This window comes from Lynx rufus, unplaced genomic scaffold (genome assembly GCF_022079265.1).
Source record: "Lynx rufus isolate CCGP_SWC_20201006 ecotype Redwood Valley unplaced genomic scaffold, mLynRuf1.p SCAF_3, whole genome shotgun sequence".
Taxonomy (NCBI): Eukaryota; Metazoa; Chordata; class Mammalia; order Carnivora; family Felidae; genus Lynx; species Lynx rufus.
In genome coordinates this window covers 70,049,787-70,066,712 of record NW_025814845.1, presented here as the reverse complement: position 1 = coordinate 70,066,712, position 16,926 = coordinate 70,049,787, and the positions used below count along the sequence as shown (strand labels likewise).

The 16,926-nt window shown below is 40.1% G+C and overlaps 1 protein-coding gene across 1 annotated transcript in view; it reads right to left on the bottom strand.

Moving 5' to 3' along the window:
- Nucleotides 1-15,952, bottom strand: part of HERC5 (HECT and RLD domain containing E3 ubiquitin protein ligase 5) — a 46,016-nt gene extending 30,064 nt beyond the window's left edge. Inside the window, exons 1-10 of the mRNA XM_047091591.1 lie at nucleotides 15,557-15,952; nucleotides 13,456-13,576; nucleotides 12,696-12,772; nucleotides 8,930-9,151; nucleotides 7,628-7,719; nucleotides 7,247-7,377; nucleotides 4,797-4,942; nucleotides 3,569-3,645; nucleotides 2,485-2,588; nucleotides 602-661 (exon numbers count right to left, since the gene is read on the bottom strand). Of these exons, the coding sequence (XP_046947547.1) occupies nucleotides 602-661; nucleotides 2,485-2,588; nucleotides 3,569-3,645; nucleotides 4,797-4,942; nucleotides 7,247-7,377; nucleotides 7,628-7,719; nucleotides 8,930-9,151; nucleotides 12,696-12,772; nucleotides 13,456-13,576; nucleotides 15,557-15,839 (1,313 nt within the window). The 5' untranslated portion in view covers nucleotides 15,840-15,952. The remainder of the gene's footprint in view (nucleotides 1-601; nucleotides 662-2,484; nucleotides 2,589-3,568; nucleotides 3,646-4,796; nucleotides 4,943-7,246; nucleotides 7,378-7,627; nucleotides 7,720-8,929; nucleotides 9,152-12,695; nucleotides 12,773-13,455; nucleotides 13,577-15,556) is intronic.
- Between the last annotated feature and the right edge of the window lie 974 nt (nucleotides 15,953-16,926).

The window sequence follows — 16,926 nt, the reverse complement described above, 5'->3', positions numbered from 1 at the left end:
TTTTCATTTGTTTCAGTCACAGGTCTTTATTTTTGACATTTTCTACAGTGTTCATATATATGCTTTTGTTAAAAAAAGTAATTTTTAGGGGTGTCCGGGTGGCTCAATCAGTTAAACATCCAACTCTTCATCTCAGCTCAGGTCTTGATCTCAGGGTTGTGAGTTCAGTGCACTGGGCTCCGTGCTGGGTATGAAGCCTACTTTAAAAAAAAAAAAGTAATTTTTAAAAAGAGATAAAAACACCAAACTAATTATTTTACCCTCAAGCCATTTTCTTTATAATCTTTCATTTTTTTTTATTGAAACAAAACTGACATATAACATATTAGTTCCAGGTGCATACAACATAACACATCGATCTATGTATATATTGTGAAATAATTACCACGTTGAGTCTAGTTAAGATCCAACAGCACTTATAGTTAAGATTTTTTTTTTCTTATAAGAACTTTTAAGATCTACTCTCTCAGCAACTTTCAAGTATACAATATGGTATTAACTACAGTCATGATGCTGGACACACTATTTTTAACAGAATCTTAAACATATATATATATATATATATATACATATATATATATATATATATATAAAATATTACCTTTCCCTTGAAAAACTTCCAGTCAGACAAGCAGGAGAAGAAAATATCTCTCTGATTTCCCTGTATTAGAAATAAGATGGTGGTTAAAACAAATTATAGTGTATGCCTCCTTAAGCATGAGATATGATAAATAAAACATCTCATAACAGTCCTTGAAACTTCTCTGTCTTGGATTTGTTTGCATACGCTTTGCCTTGGGCATCTACAAGTCTCTTCCATTCTTCCCATCTTAAAATTTCAGTGGCAAAGATGAGTAATAAAAAGATAACGTACTCACTGAAGCCGTAGGGAAAGATGAAATGGATTGACCTAGGGTATTTCCTTGAATAAATAAAATATTCCCATCCCACTCAGCTTTCCAAGCCCTATTTATTTTTGTTCCACTTAAGTAGAAAAAAAAATTACCAGATATTAAATGGAAGGATGGGGGTGGGGGGAAACACCCAAGTTGCATCTTGGAAGCAACAGCACAAGTTTTTTGTTGTGTAATTATTGAAGTATAGTTGACATATAATGTATCAGTTTCAGGTGACTTGGCAATTCCATACATTGCTCGGTGCTTACCACAGTAAGCGGAGTCACCAGCAGCGTTCTTGGTCATCTATGCCCATTATGATGAAACTATTTCATACAACTACTTTTCAGAATTAGGAAACCATTACCTAAACGTAAAAATATCTCTAAAAGGAAAGGTTTATAAAAATAAGTATAATCTTTACAGATGGAAGGAGCTGCACTGTTTTGATCAAGACTGCCCACACTGTTCAGCTGTGAATAGAAGTCCACCAACAAGTGGTTCTAAAGTCAAACAGGGTTGAGAAATTATATAGACAAACTGTATTTCCTGCTCAGAAGAGTCACAATATATGCAAACATATCAAAGGTACAAAGACTTGCAATAAAGAAAGCTGCCCCCATGGAGCTTACAGGTTAGTTGTGATGTCCAATTTTATGTGTCAACCTGGCTAGGCCACGGAACCCAAATATCTGGTCAAACACCAATCTAGATGTTGCTGTGAAGGTATTTTTTACATTTTAAAAAAATGTTTATTTTTTATTTTTGAGAGAGATAGAGCATGAGCAGGGGAGGGGCAGGGAGAGAGAGGGAGACACAGAATCTGCAACAGGCTCCAGGCTCTGAGCTGCCAGCACAGAGCCCAACACAGGCCTTGAACTCGTGAACAGAGAGATCATGACCTACGCTGAAGTCAGACTCTTAACCAACTGAGCCACCCAGGCACCCTGCGAAGGTATTTTTGAGAGGAGATTAACATTTAAATCAATAGACTTTGAGTAAAGCAGATCACCCTCCATACTGAGGGTGTGCCTCACCCATTCATTGAAGGCCTTAAGAGAAAAAGGTTCCCAGACATAGAGAATTCTGCTTCCAGAATGCCTTAGGACTCAAGCTGCAATATTAACCCTTCTCTGGGTCTCCAGCCTGCTGGCCTGCATTATTATTTTGCACTTTCAGTTCCTACAATCACATAAGCCAACTCCTTAAAAATAAGTCTCTGTCTCATGGGGTGTCTCGGTGACTCAGTTAAGCATCTGACTCTTGATTTCGGCTCAGGTCATGGTATCATAGGTTCATGGGATTGAGCCCGTGAGCTCTGCAGAGTCTGCTTGGGATTCTCTCTCTCTGCCCCTCCACTACTCACACACTTTCTCTCTCTCAAAATAAATAAAAGAAACATTTAAAAAATAAATAAGTCTGTCTCTACACACACACACACACACACACACACACACACACACACCCTATGTATCGGTCCTGTTTCTCTGAAGACCATAAAACCTCACATCTCTGTATTGTTTAGAACCAGTCAGGGGGAAACACGACTTTAGAGAACTAAATGAACAGAAAGACACATGATATGTACTTTTTTGTATTCTGCCACTGTTTAGTCCCCACATCAGCAATCCATCTCTTTACAGTTCCTTCGTTCAATGTAGGAATTTTCCTCCTCAGATTAACATAGGAATTCTGTAAACAAACAAGTAAAACACAGCAATTTAGACACAACAGAAACAGGTATCCACCTTTTAGGCACATTCTAAGGATACAGGGTAATACTGATTTTTAAATATGGATTAACATAGCTCCAGGAAATCATAAAGTGAGATTCTAACCAAGACGTAACATCATTTGGCTGGCTGCCAACATCTTGTCCAAGGGGCTTAACTCTGAAGTAAACTTCTGAGTGCTCCAACACGTAGCACTTTGTAAGGTATAACTGGATTAAAATGAGCATCACACAGCCTCAAGGGGAGGCTGAAAGGACTGTGTGTAGAAAGGAGGAACTCGGATTGCCTCAGCAACATAGGGTGAGGAGGTTATGAGCTCACTATTCACAGGCCTATGAACCTCTGGTCTTTTTCAGTACTGGCTGGGAATATCATTTTAGAATGTCAACCTGTTGCACTCCATCTCACTCTCCCTCTCTCTCTCTCAAAATAAACATAGTAATGATTAAAAAAAAGGGGGGGGGCACCTGGGTGGCTCAGTCGGTTGAGCGTCCGACTTCAACTCAGGTCATGATCTCACACTCATGGGTTCGAGCCCCGCATGGGGCTCTGTGTGGACAGCTCAGAGCCTGGAGCCTTGCTTCGGATTCTGTGTCTCCCTCTCTCTCTGCCCCTCCCACCCCCCCCTCAAAATAAATAAACATAATAATAAAAAAAAATTTCAGAATGTCAACCTGTTAGCTTGCTAGGATACTGACCAAATGCCATTGGCAGGGCAAAGGAAAGATCTAAGGAAATCTGATTTGACATTTACCAGAGACAAATCTGCTGATTTCTGGGAGTCAATACTTATGTAGTTTAGACAGTAAAGGATCAATAATGTTTATTTTCCAAAAGTCAGACTAGGAACTAGATGATTTTGGAATTCACCACACTTGGTAAAACCCTTTGTTTTGCTTTAAAAACCAAGTTATAGAACATCTAGAGATCCACTTTTACCTTTTTTCCCATCCAGAGCAAAATGCTTTGATTCCCTCCAGCAATCATTATTAACTCCTTTTCTGAGGCACAGCTTTCTAAAAGGGAGACACAGAAAGTAAGTACAGAAAGTAAGAGTGCAGAAAGTCATTGGCACAAACATGCACACTCTATTTAAATCATTTCAGATTCTTCTTAAACTTAGTTCTTTTATCTTTTTGATAGACAAAGACTCAACACATTTCCCATCCATGAAGCAGTAATATACATTTTCTTCAGAGTAAAGTCTAGCTGGCAAACAAAGGTGACCTGCAAGGTTGACAGGTGACCATCAGCTTTGACATCCATATTTAATGAAAATGCTTAGGTATAAAATACAGTCAAACCACTATTTGGTTAACTGAGTCCTGTTTTAATTTAGCTCTCATTACTAAAAACCATATTCTACAACTCCAGATATAACCAAGAACTATTAAAGAATGTAAATAAGTACTTCAAAAGTCTAAATGGTTGTAAAAATCAAATACATGAACTGCTTAAGGGAATAACCCTACTGTTCATTTTCCCAAAGAACTTATGAGAATACTGGTACTTTAGGTCACCACTAAGGTTTCAGAAGCAAATAAGCATTCTTGAGGCACTTCTATGGTAGAAGGTTTCAGAGCTCTGTGGCTTAAGCCACCATTCAAATCTGGCCAAACCGCTGACAGGCCTTGAGAACTGGCTAACCCTTTGCCCTCCAAGTCTCTGTACCTCCAGTAAAATGAGACTGAGAGCACAAATCTCCCAGAACTGTTGGATGGGTGACATAACACAAGTAAGGGATAAGCAGTCAGAGTGCCTGGCATAAATCAGCTGCTCATCATTCTCAGGGCTTGACGGGATTGAGAGTCAGTGTTACCAGGTAAGAAAACCAATCACTGTGAAATTAATAGGTCTGCTGCAAATGAGAATCGGAGGCTGCAGAGATCTCTGAATCCATATAACCTATTTCATGTTCTATCATTTTACATTCACATTAATCTTAATCTGAAGGGATAAGACTTAATCTGAAGACTAATGGTTATTTTGACTTAATTATACTGAATATTTTAACCTGTTTACAAGTAAAAACATGAAACCAATGTTTAGAGAAGCTCCCTTCATAGCTATACATTTCTTTCCTTGCTACATTACATACTTAGAAAAATCAATTTCTCGACAAAGGTATTTATAAAGTGTCAAATTCTGTGCTCCTAACAAAATTTACCAAATATGAGTTCTTCATTTGATGGCAATTTCATGGGAAGTGGTATCAGCTGATTATGTGTTCCACCGTTTCCCAGTTGTCCTTCTTTTCCAGAACCAAAAGAAAAGACCTTCCCCAAATCAGAAACATAGGCAAGTGTGTGCTGCCTATTAAATAAAAAATACATATGGTCAATTATCAGTCACCTACAATGAAGAGATTACACAGCAACACAGTAAACTGCTGAAATTAGGCTACCCAGTGAGTGAAACTAGTTAATCAACTCTCATCAGATGAAATTAGCCATCTGGAAACTAAGATAGCATCGATGTATGGCTAAAATGATTTTGGAATCCCGAACGATTCCAAGGCCATGATTGCTATGCTTTGGCAAATGATGTTCCCTTTGTCAGGAACAAGAAGCACCCCTTGCTTTCTACTCCTTTTTCATGCCTTGGCTTGAGAGAAGCCATCTCTTGACTCCCTCCTCTCCCCATCCTAGAAGATGGAATTAGGTGATCCTTTCTGAGCTCCCTATTTCCCAAAGATCTTTACCACAATGATACTAATCTGCTCCATGGTCTTTTCCACTCTAGAATGTGTAAGTAAAGAATTTGGCCTTTGTCCTCAGTTCCTGGGAGGAAATCTCTAAGCCATAAGAATTTCCCAGGTAATAGAAGTATCTTTGTTATTCATGGCAGGATCCTGAGATCACACCTAAGAGTTTACCCAGCAGGTGGCTCTTAGAGGACCCCTCTGACTGCATGGAAGCCTAACCTGCTTGGAAGGAGAGGCTGGAAGTTGAGTTCAACCCTGTAAGTAATGATTCAATCAACCATGACTAAGCAATGAAACCCCAATAACAACTCTGGACTTGGGTGAACTTCCCTGGTCACCAAAACTCTACACCTTGTCATGTATCGGGCTGGGAGGAGGTAATATCATTCCGTCTATGGCTCCAAGGGAAGTGGACAGAGGAAGCTCATTTGAACTCCCCCTAGACTCTGTCCTATACATCACTTCCTTTGGTTCTAATTTGTATCCACTTCTTATAATAAATATAAATGAGTTTAACAACATTCAGTTCTGAGAGTGTTTCCAGTGAATTCTGTGTTAGTAGAACTGCTCTGGTTTTTATTAAGGTATCTCTAACGTGACAACTCCTCTTGTAACACATGCTACTTAAATGTGTGTTATGAAAAATCCAGAGTGGTGATAATGTTCCTTTGGTTAACGCAGACAGATTGAATGCAGAGAATCATATCATCCCAATAATCTAGTCTACTTTAATATCCATTTATGTAATTTTACTCCAGGATCATAAAAGAATTAGGTATATAGATTGAAAATACATACACCAGTTTTTTACAGAAAAGGTTTTGGTAAACAAACAAATGAACCCAACATTCAGATAGAACCTGAATTTGCTTATGTTTAATGAGAAAAAATTGCCCCAAAGAAGAGTAAGTGCATCTGGATGAAAATATATAACTTTACCACAACCCCAAATCAAGAAATAATTAAGTAAACAAAAGAGCCTGAGCAAGTTTTTCTACTTTTGTTCAAAAAGAAAAAAAAAAAAAGCTGTGAAAATCAAACTTGTTAGAATATTCTACTCAAACCAACTGACTTTGTCCTATCCTCAGTGACCACTCTCAAAGAATTATAGTAACTCAGGATATTGTTGGTCCCCGAGGAGTTAAAAGAACAATGAACAATCCTTTGTGATTCACATTTATTTTTCCCCCAAATAAAATGACTTATTTTTTTTTTTTTAGGTGAAAGTACATTTGAACAGTTACAATGATATTGCACTAAAGGGGCAACAAAAAGTGAATACATGTTCTCATTAAAAAAAAAATTGGGGCACCTATGTGGCTCAGTCCGTTATGCATCCAACTCTTGATTTTGGCCAAGGTCATGATCTCATGGTTCGTGGGTTCGAGCCCCAAGTCAGACTCTGCGCTGGCGGCATGGAACCTGCTTGGGATTCTCTCTCTCTCTGCCCCTCTGCTGTATGCAGTCTCTCTCAAAATAAATAATCTTACAAAAATCAACGAAAATAAATACACATACTAAAATAAAGATTATTTTTATCTAATAATGTAAATTAAGCATCTTTACCCATTTGAAAATGTTTTTTTAATTTTTTATTTTAACATTTATTCATTTTTAAGAGACGGAGAGAGAAACAAGTTGGGGAGGGCAGAGAGAGAGGGAGACACAGAATCTGAAGCAGGCTCTAGGCTCTGAGCTGTCAGCACAGAGCCTGACACGGGGCTTGGACCCACGAACCATGAGATCATGATCTGAGCTGAAGTCAGATACTTAACCGACTGAGCCACCCAGGTGCCCTGAAAATGTTTAATACTTTTATTTCAATCAAAAAAACTGATGGAAATTTTATCAAACTACCTACCTAAATTTATCATATTGATTTTATCAAATTTCGCAGACATTTTACAACTTACCTTCCACATGCTAACTGGGTTACTCTATTCCCAGCAAGCTCAGTCACCAAACGGGGTCTTAACTCGTTTTGTGTTGAATTGTGACCAAGTTGCCCATGTTTTCCAGCACCAAAAGTAAATACCAGCCCATCCTAAGGAAAGGAAACTTCTTATCAGATTCTAGAGAAATACAACACAGAAGTAATATTCACAGATGCTTTTGCATCCGTGAATAATTCATAGAAGGACTGTTAAAGCAAAGCTCCCAAATTATCAGGAGGACAATCCTGTATGTGGAAAGTGACCCCTCTTCCCAGGGAAACACTAAGTACCCCCACCTAGGTGTTCTAGTGCTTCCCCCACTACAAGGCTCTTCCATGGAAGAAATAAGGATACACACACCTTTGTGAGCAGGGCAGTATGAGAGCCACCACAAGCAAGAAATTCAACTTTCTGATTGTCCAGTGCTTCAATAAGGGAAGGAAAATCTTTACCTATGCAGGGAAAAGAACAGTTGAAGTGATCAGAAGAAAATGCTGACTTGGACACTGGAGTTCCATGTTGCCAGTAATACCTGGACTGTCTCTCAGCTGGCAGTAACAATTCCCAGCACCTTCTAAGAAGAACGGCCTCTATGTTGGTATATTATTTAGGCCTAAAAATGGGGGTGAGGCAGTGGTCAAAGGGCCACGCATGGGAGAACTCACCTGTGAAAGTGTCAAGCCACTTCCCAGAGCCCACTCTTCTCCTTTGAACCTAACTTGATTAACTTTAATTGTAGCATATCTGGGATTTCCAATTCAAATCTAAAAGTACCCTTTCAATGAACATAAAGGTTCTTTCTTCCTTTTAAATTCTCTACTAGTGTCCTTGCCTCACACCACCTCTTCTTTCTTTCACGATTTCCTTATCATGGCACTTTGAGATTGAGTAAAAACAGTTTAACTGCTCTTTATCCCTTTCCATCCTTTGAATAGTTTTCTAACATTGACTTATGGTTTCTCCTGAGTAATTAACATTGGACCATGTTGGGGAAAGATGCAGTGTGTGGTCAGTAACCCAGGGGATATGATGTGTATTACCACGGCTAGTAACACAGCAGTTTGACACACCTGAAAACCCCAACAAGAGTATTTTGGATCATCAGTTTGACATCTGCTTTGTGGAAGTAGTTCAAGGATGAGAATTATGTTTTTTCCGTATCTGCGTATACAGATATAATACCTTACGGAATAAGATTAGAATATGTGAGTTTAGGTAAATCTTTAGTATCCTTTTGTCCTAACATGGATATAATTATATTAACAGGCATTTAGGTGCATAGGCACATCAGAGGTCATTTCATCCAAATGCGTCACTTTACAGAGAAAGAAAATAACACCTACAAAAAAGTTAAGGGACTTAGCAAGGTCCTGCTATTCATTAACTGCGAAGTGAGAAGTAGAGCCTGGATATTCTGAACACAGTCCAATGCTCTTTCCCTCAGCCCACACAACCCTGACACATGCCTCAACTGCAGCAACAACTTCCACACTATGCATATCTCTTAGACTGACTCTGCCCTGAAGCCAAACCTAACTGGGAAGAACAGCACCAATGAAAGTGAAGATCTGAACCATTTTTGACAGGGAGGACTGTGTTAACTTCATCTCTTACTTAACAAATATATTTACTGATAATATGAATTTGAAAATGTTTCAATACCGTCAGTGTGGCCCAGGCCTAGTTGTCCAAAATCATTTCTTCCCCAGGAGTAGATGTTTCCAGACATGGATAAGGCCATGCTGTGGGCTTTTCCCGCAGAAATCTGAACCAAGGGAATTCCTGACAGGTTCTCCACAATCTGTGGTATGGCAATTGAGGCAAACTGACTTCCAATTCCAAGCTGGCCATGTAAGTTCTGTCCCCACGCAAAAAGCTCACCACCTTGACATAAACAAAATATTGCCTTATTAAGTTTAAAGTGAAGGAGACATTAAGTAAGGGTATTATATATGTTATCCATACTACCAGTCTCTTACATTCAACTTCCTAGATCCCACATGTCTGAGACAGAAAAACTACAAGAATCTTCTCTTTAGCAGTAACAGTCCTACTTCCTTACCTCCCACGTCAAAGGGTAGTGGTTATGTCCTTGTTTCCCCAAACCTCATCTTCCTAGATTGTGATTTACCAATAATAAACTCTGAACACACCCTTTGCCTGACATCACTAGACTGTGGGCTTCTTTGATGGTTGTGCCCCTGCCCCCAAATTTCACATGTTGAAATCCTAACAACTCTCAATGTGACGGTATTGGGAGGTAGACCTTTGCGAGGTGGTTAAGATTAGGTGAGATCATGAGGATGGAGCCTTCAAGAATGGGATTAATACCCTTTTAGAAGAGAGATTCCAGGGGCGAATAGCTGGCTCAGTCAGTGGAGCATACAACCCTTGATCTTCAGGGTTGTGAATTTGAGTCCCACACTGGGTATAGCAATTACTTGAAAATAAAATCTTTAAAAAAAGAGAGAGAGGAATTCCAGAGACTTCTCTTGCCCCTCAACAGACACTGAATCTGCTGGCACCTTAAATTGGACTTCCAGGCTCCAGGCTGGGGGAAATAAATTTCTTCGTTTAAGCCAGCCAATTTTTGGTATTTTTGTTATAGCAGCCCAAATGGACAGAGACAGGTAGAATGAAGACACCTGAATATATTACAATCAAATTCAAGAAATACTTATTTTCAAAAACTCATAATATAGGCACATGAAAACCAGAAACATTCTACATCTGGGAAAATAAAACCTAAAATTAATGTTTTCTCTCTGGCCCACCCACTCTGTTCATGTGCCTGAAAATCCTAAATAATTTACACATCTGAAATTACAGCACAGTATCTTGAAAGAGTCTGCTTCTTCTTCCATTAACTGAATATCCAGAGCACATTTTTCAAGAAACGTTCTTAGATGTTATCTAATGGAGTTGACAACATCAGAGTCTGAAAAAAACGTATCAAAAAATTAATGCTACCTGAGCATTAATTAATTAATGCTTACTGAGCTAAGATACTGTACAGATAGACTCTGGTGGGAGACAGAGCTTCTCCTTCAAATGTAACCATCAAAGGGGCTCCAGGGTGGCTTAGGCAGTTAAGCATTCGACTTCAGCTCAGGCCATGATCTCGAGGTCGGTGAGTTCGAGTTCGAGCTCTGCTCGGGTTCTGTGCTGACAGCTCAGAGCCTGGAACCTGCTTCAGATTCTGTGTCTCCCTCTCTCTCTCTGCCCCTCCCCTGCTCTGTTTCTCGAAAACAAATAAACGTTAAAAAAAAATTTTTTTTAATGTAACTATCATCTGCCTATCAGTCACCAGAAATATAATGATGACTTGATCAGTTCCCTTTCTTGCTTCTCCAACTTTCAGTCTTCCTAGATTATGATTAACCAGTAATAAGCCCTGAAAATCTCTTTTGCCCCGTATCAATAGACTCTGGGGTTCCTGAAGACACAGTGTTGGCTGTTTCATCTTTTTTAACTTGAACACAGTAGATATTCAAAATGAAATATGTGTTCTTGAATGGATGAAGTCAAACAACCAGGCCAATTTTTTCCAATGCACAGTTCATATTCTCAAACTTCAATACAGGTCAGATTCTGGATTTACTTCCCTTGAATTCAGGTTTCCCATCAGTTTATTTACTCTGTCCTATATATTAAAAATCCAGGGCGCCTGGGTGGCTCAGTCAGTTAAGCATCTGACTCTTGATTTTGGCTTAAATCATCATCTCACTCAGTTTGGAGGATTGAACCTTGCATCCAGCTCTGCGCTGACAGCATGGAGCCTACTTGGGGTTCCCCCCCCCATAATTCTTTCTCTCTCAAAGTAAGTAAACATGTTATAAATTATTTAAAGTTGGGGCGCCTGGGTGGCTCAGTCGGTTAAGCGTCTGACTTCAGCTCAGGTCATGATCTCACGGTTTCTGAGTTCAAGCCCCGCATCGGGCTCTGTGCTGACAGCTCAGAGCCTGGAACCTGCTTCAGATTCTGTGTCTCCCTCTCTCTCCCCTGCTCACGCTCTGTCTCTCTGTCTCCCAATAATAAATAAACATTAAAAAATTAAAAAAAAATTATTTAAGGGGTGCCTGGGTGGCTCAGTAGGTTAAGCATCTGACTTTGGCTCAGGTCATGATCTCCAGGTTCACGAGTTAGGCCCTGCGTCAGGCTCTGTGCTGACAGCTCAGAGTCTGGAGCCTGCTTTGGATTCTCCCTCCCTCTCTCCCCCTTACTCCTTGTGTTCGCTCTCTCTCTCCAAAGCAAATAAAAAATATTTAAAAAATTATTAAATTTTTTTTCCTTGGCCCTGAATTCCCATCTATTACCTTCCTGTCATAATTATTCCTCCATGGTCAAGTTTCTTTAGGAAATAATCTATATTCAATGCTTCCATTTCCCACTATTACTGCCTTCCATTCCTTATTTCTGATAAGAAACAAAAAATAATAAGGGCTGGGGAGAATCCCTGAATTCAAATGGTAATGTGAAAACATCAGAGGTTTTCAAACTGGCCACAAGAGCAGATCCAAGGGATTCTAAGCTCCTGCCACAGGAGCTAAAAGAGCACTAGAAGGAGGGAAGAACGTTCTTGAAAATGGTGGCCCATGTCTGGTCCTGAGTCCATGATGATTTTGATTATTCAGAATATTTTCACTGTTTCATACTTAAAAAATAAAAACACAAAATTGTTGGAAAAATCTCTAGGGTCAAGATGGGGCCATTCCTGCCCAAGGTGCCATGTCAGCAAACCGAACTTATATGTTCCTTTAGATGCTCTGCTTGACCAGAACCGCCACATATCCAGTCAGCCAATCCCCAAACACCAAACCAGCTCTGGGCTATATGCTTATTTCCTTGTTCCCTGATCTTTCTAAGGAGGGTTAAATATGCAACCTTCCCCAACCAATCATGCCATATTTCTACACAAGCAGTAGTGTACTGCTTCTAACACTCTATAAAACTCACTCTTGCACAAAATCCCTCCAAAACAGTGCTCCACTGCTTGTGATGCACTATACTCCCAATCCATCGATCGCTTGTCCTTGAACAAAGGGTATCAAATTCTTTACTAAACTGTTTTTGTTTTGTCATTTGACAGAATAAAATGTAGGAATAATAATTATGGAAACCTGAAGATTTTATATGTCCAAAAATTCTCTTATTTTGTATTTCCTTTAAGAACAAGTGCCTTGGGGAATGTGGCTAGCTCAGTCAGTAGAGCATGTGACTCTTTATGGACTCTATCTCAGGGTTGTGAGTTCAAGCCCCAAGTTGGGCCTGAAGTTTACTTAAAAAAAAAAAAAAAGAGTAAGTGCCCTGAATTATATCAAATTCAAAACCATATTTCTGTCTGTTGCAAGGTGACGCATACACATTCTACTAGTTCTACATATATATGCATTTATTTCCTCTAAAAACCAATATTCTAGAAAAGTACCTTTTGAGAGTGCAAGAGAATGATAATCCCCACATGTGATCTGAATTATACTTTTTTCTTGTAAAATGCACTGAAACCTGATGAAAGAAAATATATTTTGTGTCAATCACTGTAATAAAAGTCACAATATCAATGTTAAAATTACTAATTGTATTTAATTGGGATGAAAGTCAAGGAAATATTTAAATTTACTGCTTCACATTCAGTACATCAAAAATTATAAAAAATACTACATGTTTTAAGTGGTGGTTTAAAAAGTAAAATAACATGAATTGTATTATTACATTCAAATGATTTTAAGCCTCTTTTGCAAACAGTTAATTGTATGATACAGGAATAATACAAGATAAAAATAAGTTCTAATTCACACAATCTACTAGGAAAAACTCTCACAAATCATTCCTTGATAATGCCATTTTTCTCCTAGGTTGAAAACTTTTATTTCTGGTAATCTAATTTATAGGATTATTATGAGGGTTAAATAATCTAATGAATGTGAAAGTCCGATTTGGGGTGAGGCAGACTAACAATCATGTCTTTCAAATGCCAAAGCAAGACATTTTGCCTATGGGACACAACCTGGTATAGTAATTTACTGATGGAATTCACTGGTCATTTCAGAATTGCTTACTAAGGGCCACTATGAAAAGCAGGGGACAAGGTTCATATAAAGTAACATTTTCCTACAAAAATTATGATTGCCTTTTAATAAAAGAAAAATATTCTTAATATTTCTTAATAAAAGAAAAAAGTTCCCTACCTTGCATGTTCTATGCTATAGTTGTACTCAAATGGTTTTCCATCTGAGGATAGAATCAGCATGTGCTCTGCTCCTTGGTCCACGGAATGTATCTTCATTTTTTTTCCTAACTTAATGCACTCTGCAGAGCAAATGCAACCAGGAACTATCATCAGTCTGGTTATTAACTCACTATTATTACTGATTTCATGATAACACACTTAAAACACCTGGAAAAACATTTCAACTGGACAACCTTAAACTTAACATGAACTTCTCTTTAAAGAAAATTTCAAGAAAGAAAAGCAGACAAATTAGCAAAGACTACTGTTATGATGATGGATTTTTTCAATTTGGGAAAGCACGGATTCATACTTTGTTTTAAATTGAATATAGACTTAATATAACCAATTAAATATTTGCTTTTAGATTCCTGTTTAATAAATTGAGACAGAAAAATTAAATTTAAAGTGACAGAAATGAAAAAGTCTATAAGAAAATATAACAGTATCTGGAAGACATAACTGTTTAGGAGAAAATACGTGGTGTATTTTGAGATATACTCTTTCCAAATACAAAGAAATAACAATAATAAAACCCTCCTAACTGCTCAATATAAAAGCCAAGTTCTTGGGGTATCATTTTTAAGGAAGGATACTGTTAAAAGAATTTTAATTGGCATTATTGAATATTTAACTCTTTCTAAAAGTTAAGAGATTTAAAATTATCCACAGTTACCATTTACTCTTATTTCATTTGTTTACAAAAATTAGATGTGGGAACTTGTTTTACTTTTCGGTTCTAATCAAATAGAATTTACTCATGTAAGAATCTCAACGCACAAACCACTTCATATTACAAATGATATGAGCAGCAAAACAGTTTGGTAATAAAGGAGAAATGGTTAAACAGACTAACGTTTTTTAGAGATCAGCACTTCAAATCAGTTGAAAAAAAGGTTACTCAAAAAAGGTACTGGGACATCAGACTAGCTATTTGGAGAAACAAATAAATCTAGATTCCCCTATTACCTTAAATCAAAATAATTTTCAAGTGCATCAAAAATTTTAACTTTAAAAATAAAAGCTTAAAATTCCTATAAGGATGAGTACATTAAGAAAAAACAAAAACAAAAAAACTTGAGACTGTGGATAGCGTTGTAACACAAAATCCATAACCCTTCTTAAGAGAAGACTGTAGAAGGAGACCGTAAAATAACACCAACAAAAGTTGGGAAAAACATCGCAACGTATAAAACGAACAAAGGGCTATTCTTAATATTCAAATAACTCTTTCAAATAAATAAGAAAAAAATTAAGAACTCAAATTTTTAAAAGCTAGTCAAAGGTATGAAAAGGCAATTCAAAAAGAATGCAAATGGCCAATAGAAAAAAAAGATGCTTGACTTCACTCAAGGTAAAAGCAAAACGACTGGTAAAATACCATTTTCTTCACTATTCAGATGGGCAAAAGTTTCTATGTGGCCATTTGCTTTCCTCCACCTAAAAAATCTAAACCACAGTTCCTGACACCTAATCTATAGAGATTACCACCTCGGATAAATGCAACTGAAAGCACTCTTTAAATTGCTTGCACATATAAGATATTATCGTTGGGAACAAGAGAACTGTATTCTCCAAAGGCACACAAAATCAGAGCCGGTGCGCTCTAAAAAGAAGTGACAACCAAACTGAACAGAAACCAGTGCTAAAAGCGGACTAGCTAAGAAGATGCTGCCGGCAAGCGCGCTCGGTCCGCGCGGCCAACGTGTGGAGGGCGCGACCCAGTTCTCGATACCCTCCTCCCCCGCCCCCCGCCCTCCCGCAAACTCAGCGCCAACTAGGGACGTGGAGAAGGGGGAGCACAGGGAATCGAACGCACCAAACGCAAAAGCCACCGGGCCCGGAGCATTTCTGCGGCCACCGCGGACCGCTGCGGCGTAGAGGTTTCTAAGCTCTCCTTCCCGTTTAGAGGACGGCACACCTACAATCGGGGCGCTCCGGAGAGAAGCGTCCGTGCCGCCCCCGCCCCGCAGGCGCTACACCAGGGTCCCCCGGCCGCCCACCCTCACACCCCCAGCCAGAGGTAGGACGGCCGAGCGGGCATTTCCCGCCCCACTCACTCGGCTTCCTGGTGCCGTCGCTCCCCGCCGGCAGCTGGTGGACCTCGACGCCGGCCCCGCCGCGCTCCAACACCACCAGGCGCCCGCGCGTACAGCACATCTGGCGCGTCGCCTCGGTCCTCTGGTGCAGCGCCCCGCGGAGGCCGGCGGCGCTGGGGAAGAGCCAGAGCTGCGTGCCCTGCGGTTCCGCGGAGCGCCCGGCCGCTGTGGTTCGAAGCGCCGGGGCCGGCCCGGGAGCCGAGCGCGCGCCGCCCCGCGCCCCCCTTCGTGGCCTCCGCTCCATCGCCCCTTTCCCGGGCTCCACAGCCGCGCCTCGGCTCTCAAGACCTCGTTGGAAATGGAGCTCCCAAGAAATCGGTTCCCTGCGTCGCGGTGCGCAGCCACAGCTAGCGGACCTCGCCGCGGCGTCGAGGAACTGTAGCCTCCTCTGCTCCGCCCCAGTTCAGATGCCGGACTAGCCACGTGCTGTTTGGTGGGCGGAGCCGGCAGTTCAGTAGGAAACGAAACCGACGCTCTTGTAAGGGGGCGGAAGAGAATTGGAAAAGGAAAGGGAAACTCGAAAGCGTCAGAAATGGGTTGGAAGGCAGCCACAGTAAACAGGGCGCTGGCAGGTCACGAGATGGGTGGGCAAGGCTGAGGAGGTGTCCCCGGGCGAGCTTTGGCCACCTGAACTCCTGTACTAAGTGGCTTTGTAAGAAACACTGCAGTTCCACTAGGAGGAGCACTGAACACGGGCAGACTTGCATAATTTCCAGAAACTATGGTAAGGAAAGTCAGCTTGTTAAGCATTCTGTCTCAGGCTCCGCCACACGATCGCGATGAAACTGAAAGAACTGCGCGGTCACTCCCTCCGCCCACGTCGCGGTGCCTGGCAACCAGTGATGTGCTTTCTGTCAGTACGGTTTGCCTTTTCGAGAATTCCTTACAAATGGAGTCAAACTATTGTGCAGTCTTTGTGTCTGCCTTTTTCTCCACTTAGCATAAATAATGCTTTTGAGATTAATCCTGTTGTGTTTCATCAGTAGTTGGTCAGTCAGTAGTGATTGTTGGATGGTATTCCGATATATGGGTATACAACAATTAGTTGTCCGTTAGCCGATTAACAGGCACTTCAGTTCTTTTCCAGTTTGGGGCTACAATGAATAGAGGTACTATGACAATGAGCAAGTCTTTGAGTGGATAAATGTTTTCTTGTGAGTAAATACCTAAAAATGGAATTGCCATGTCGTATGATAAATACATGACTGTGGCGAAAGACACTCCGAAACCTTTCCAAAGTGCTTACCGTTTTGCATATCCTCCAGCAATTTATGGGAGTGCCGGTCCCTCTATACATATCCTTGACGACATTTGGTATTGTCAGTCTTTTA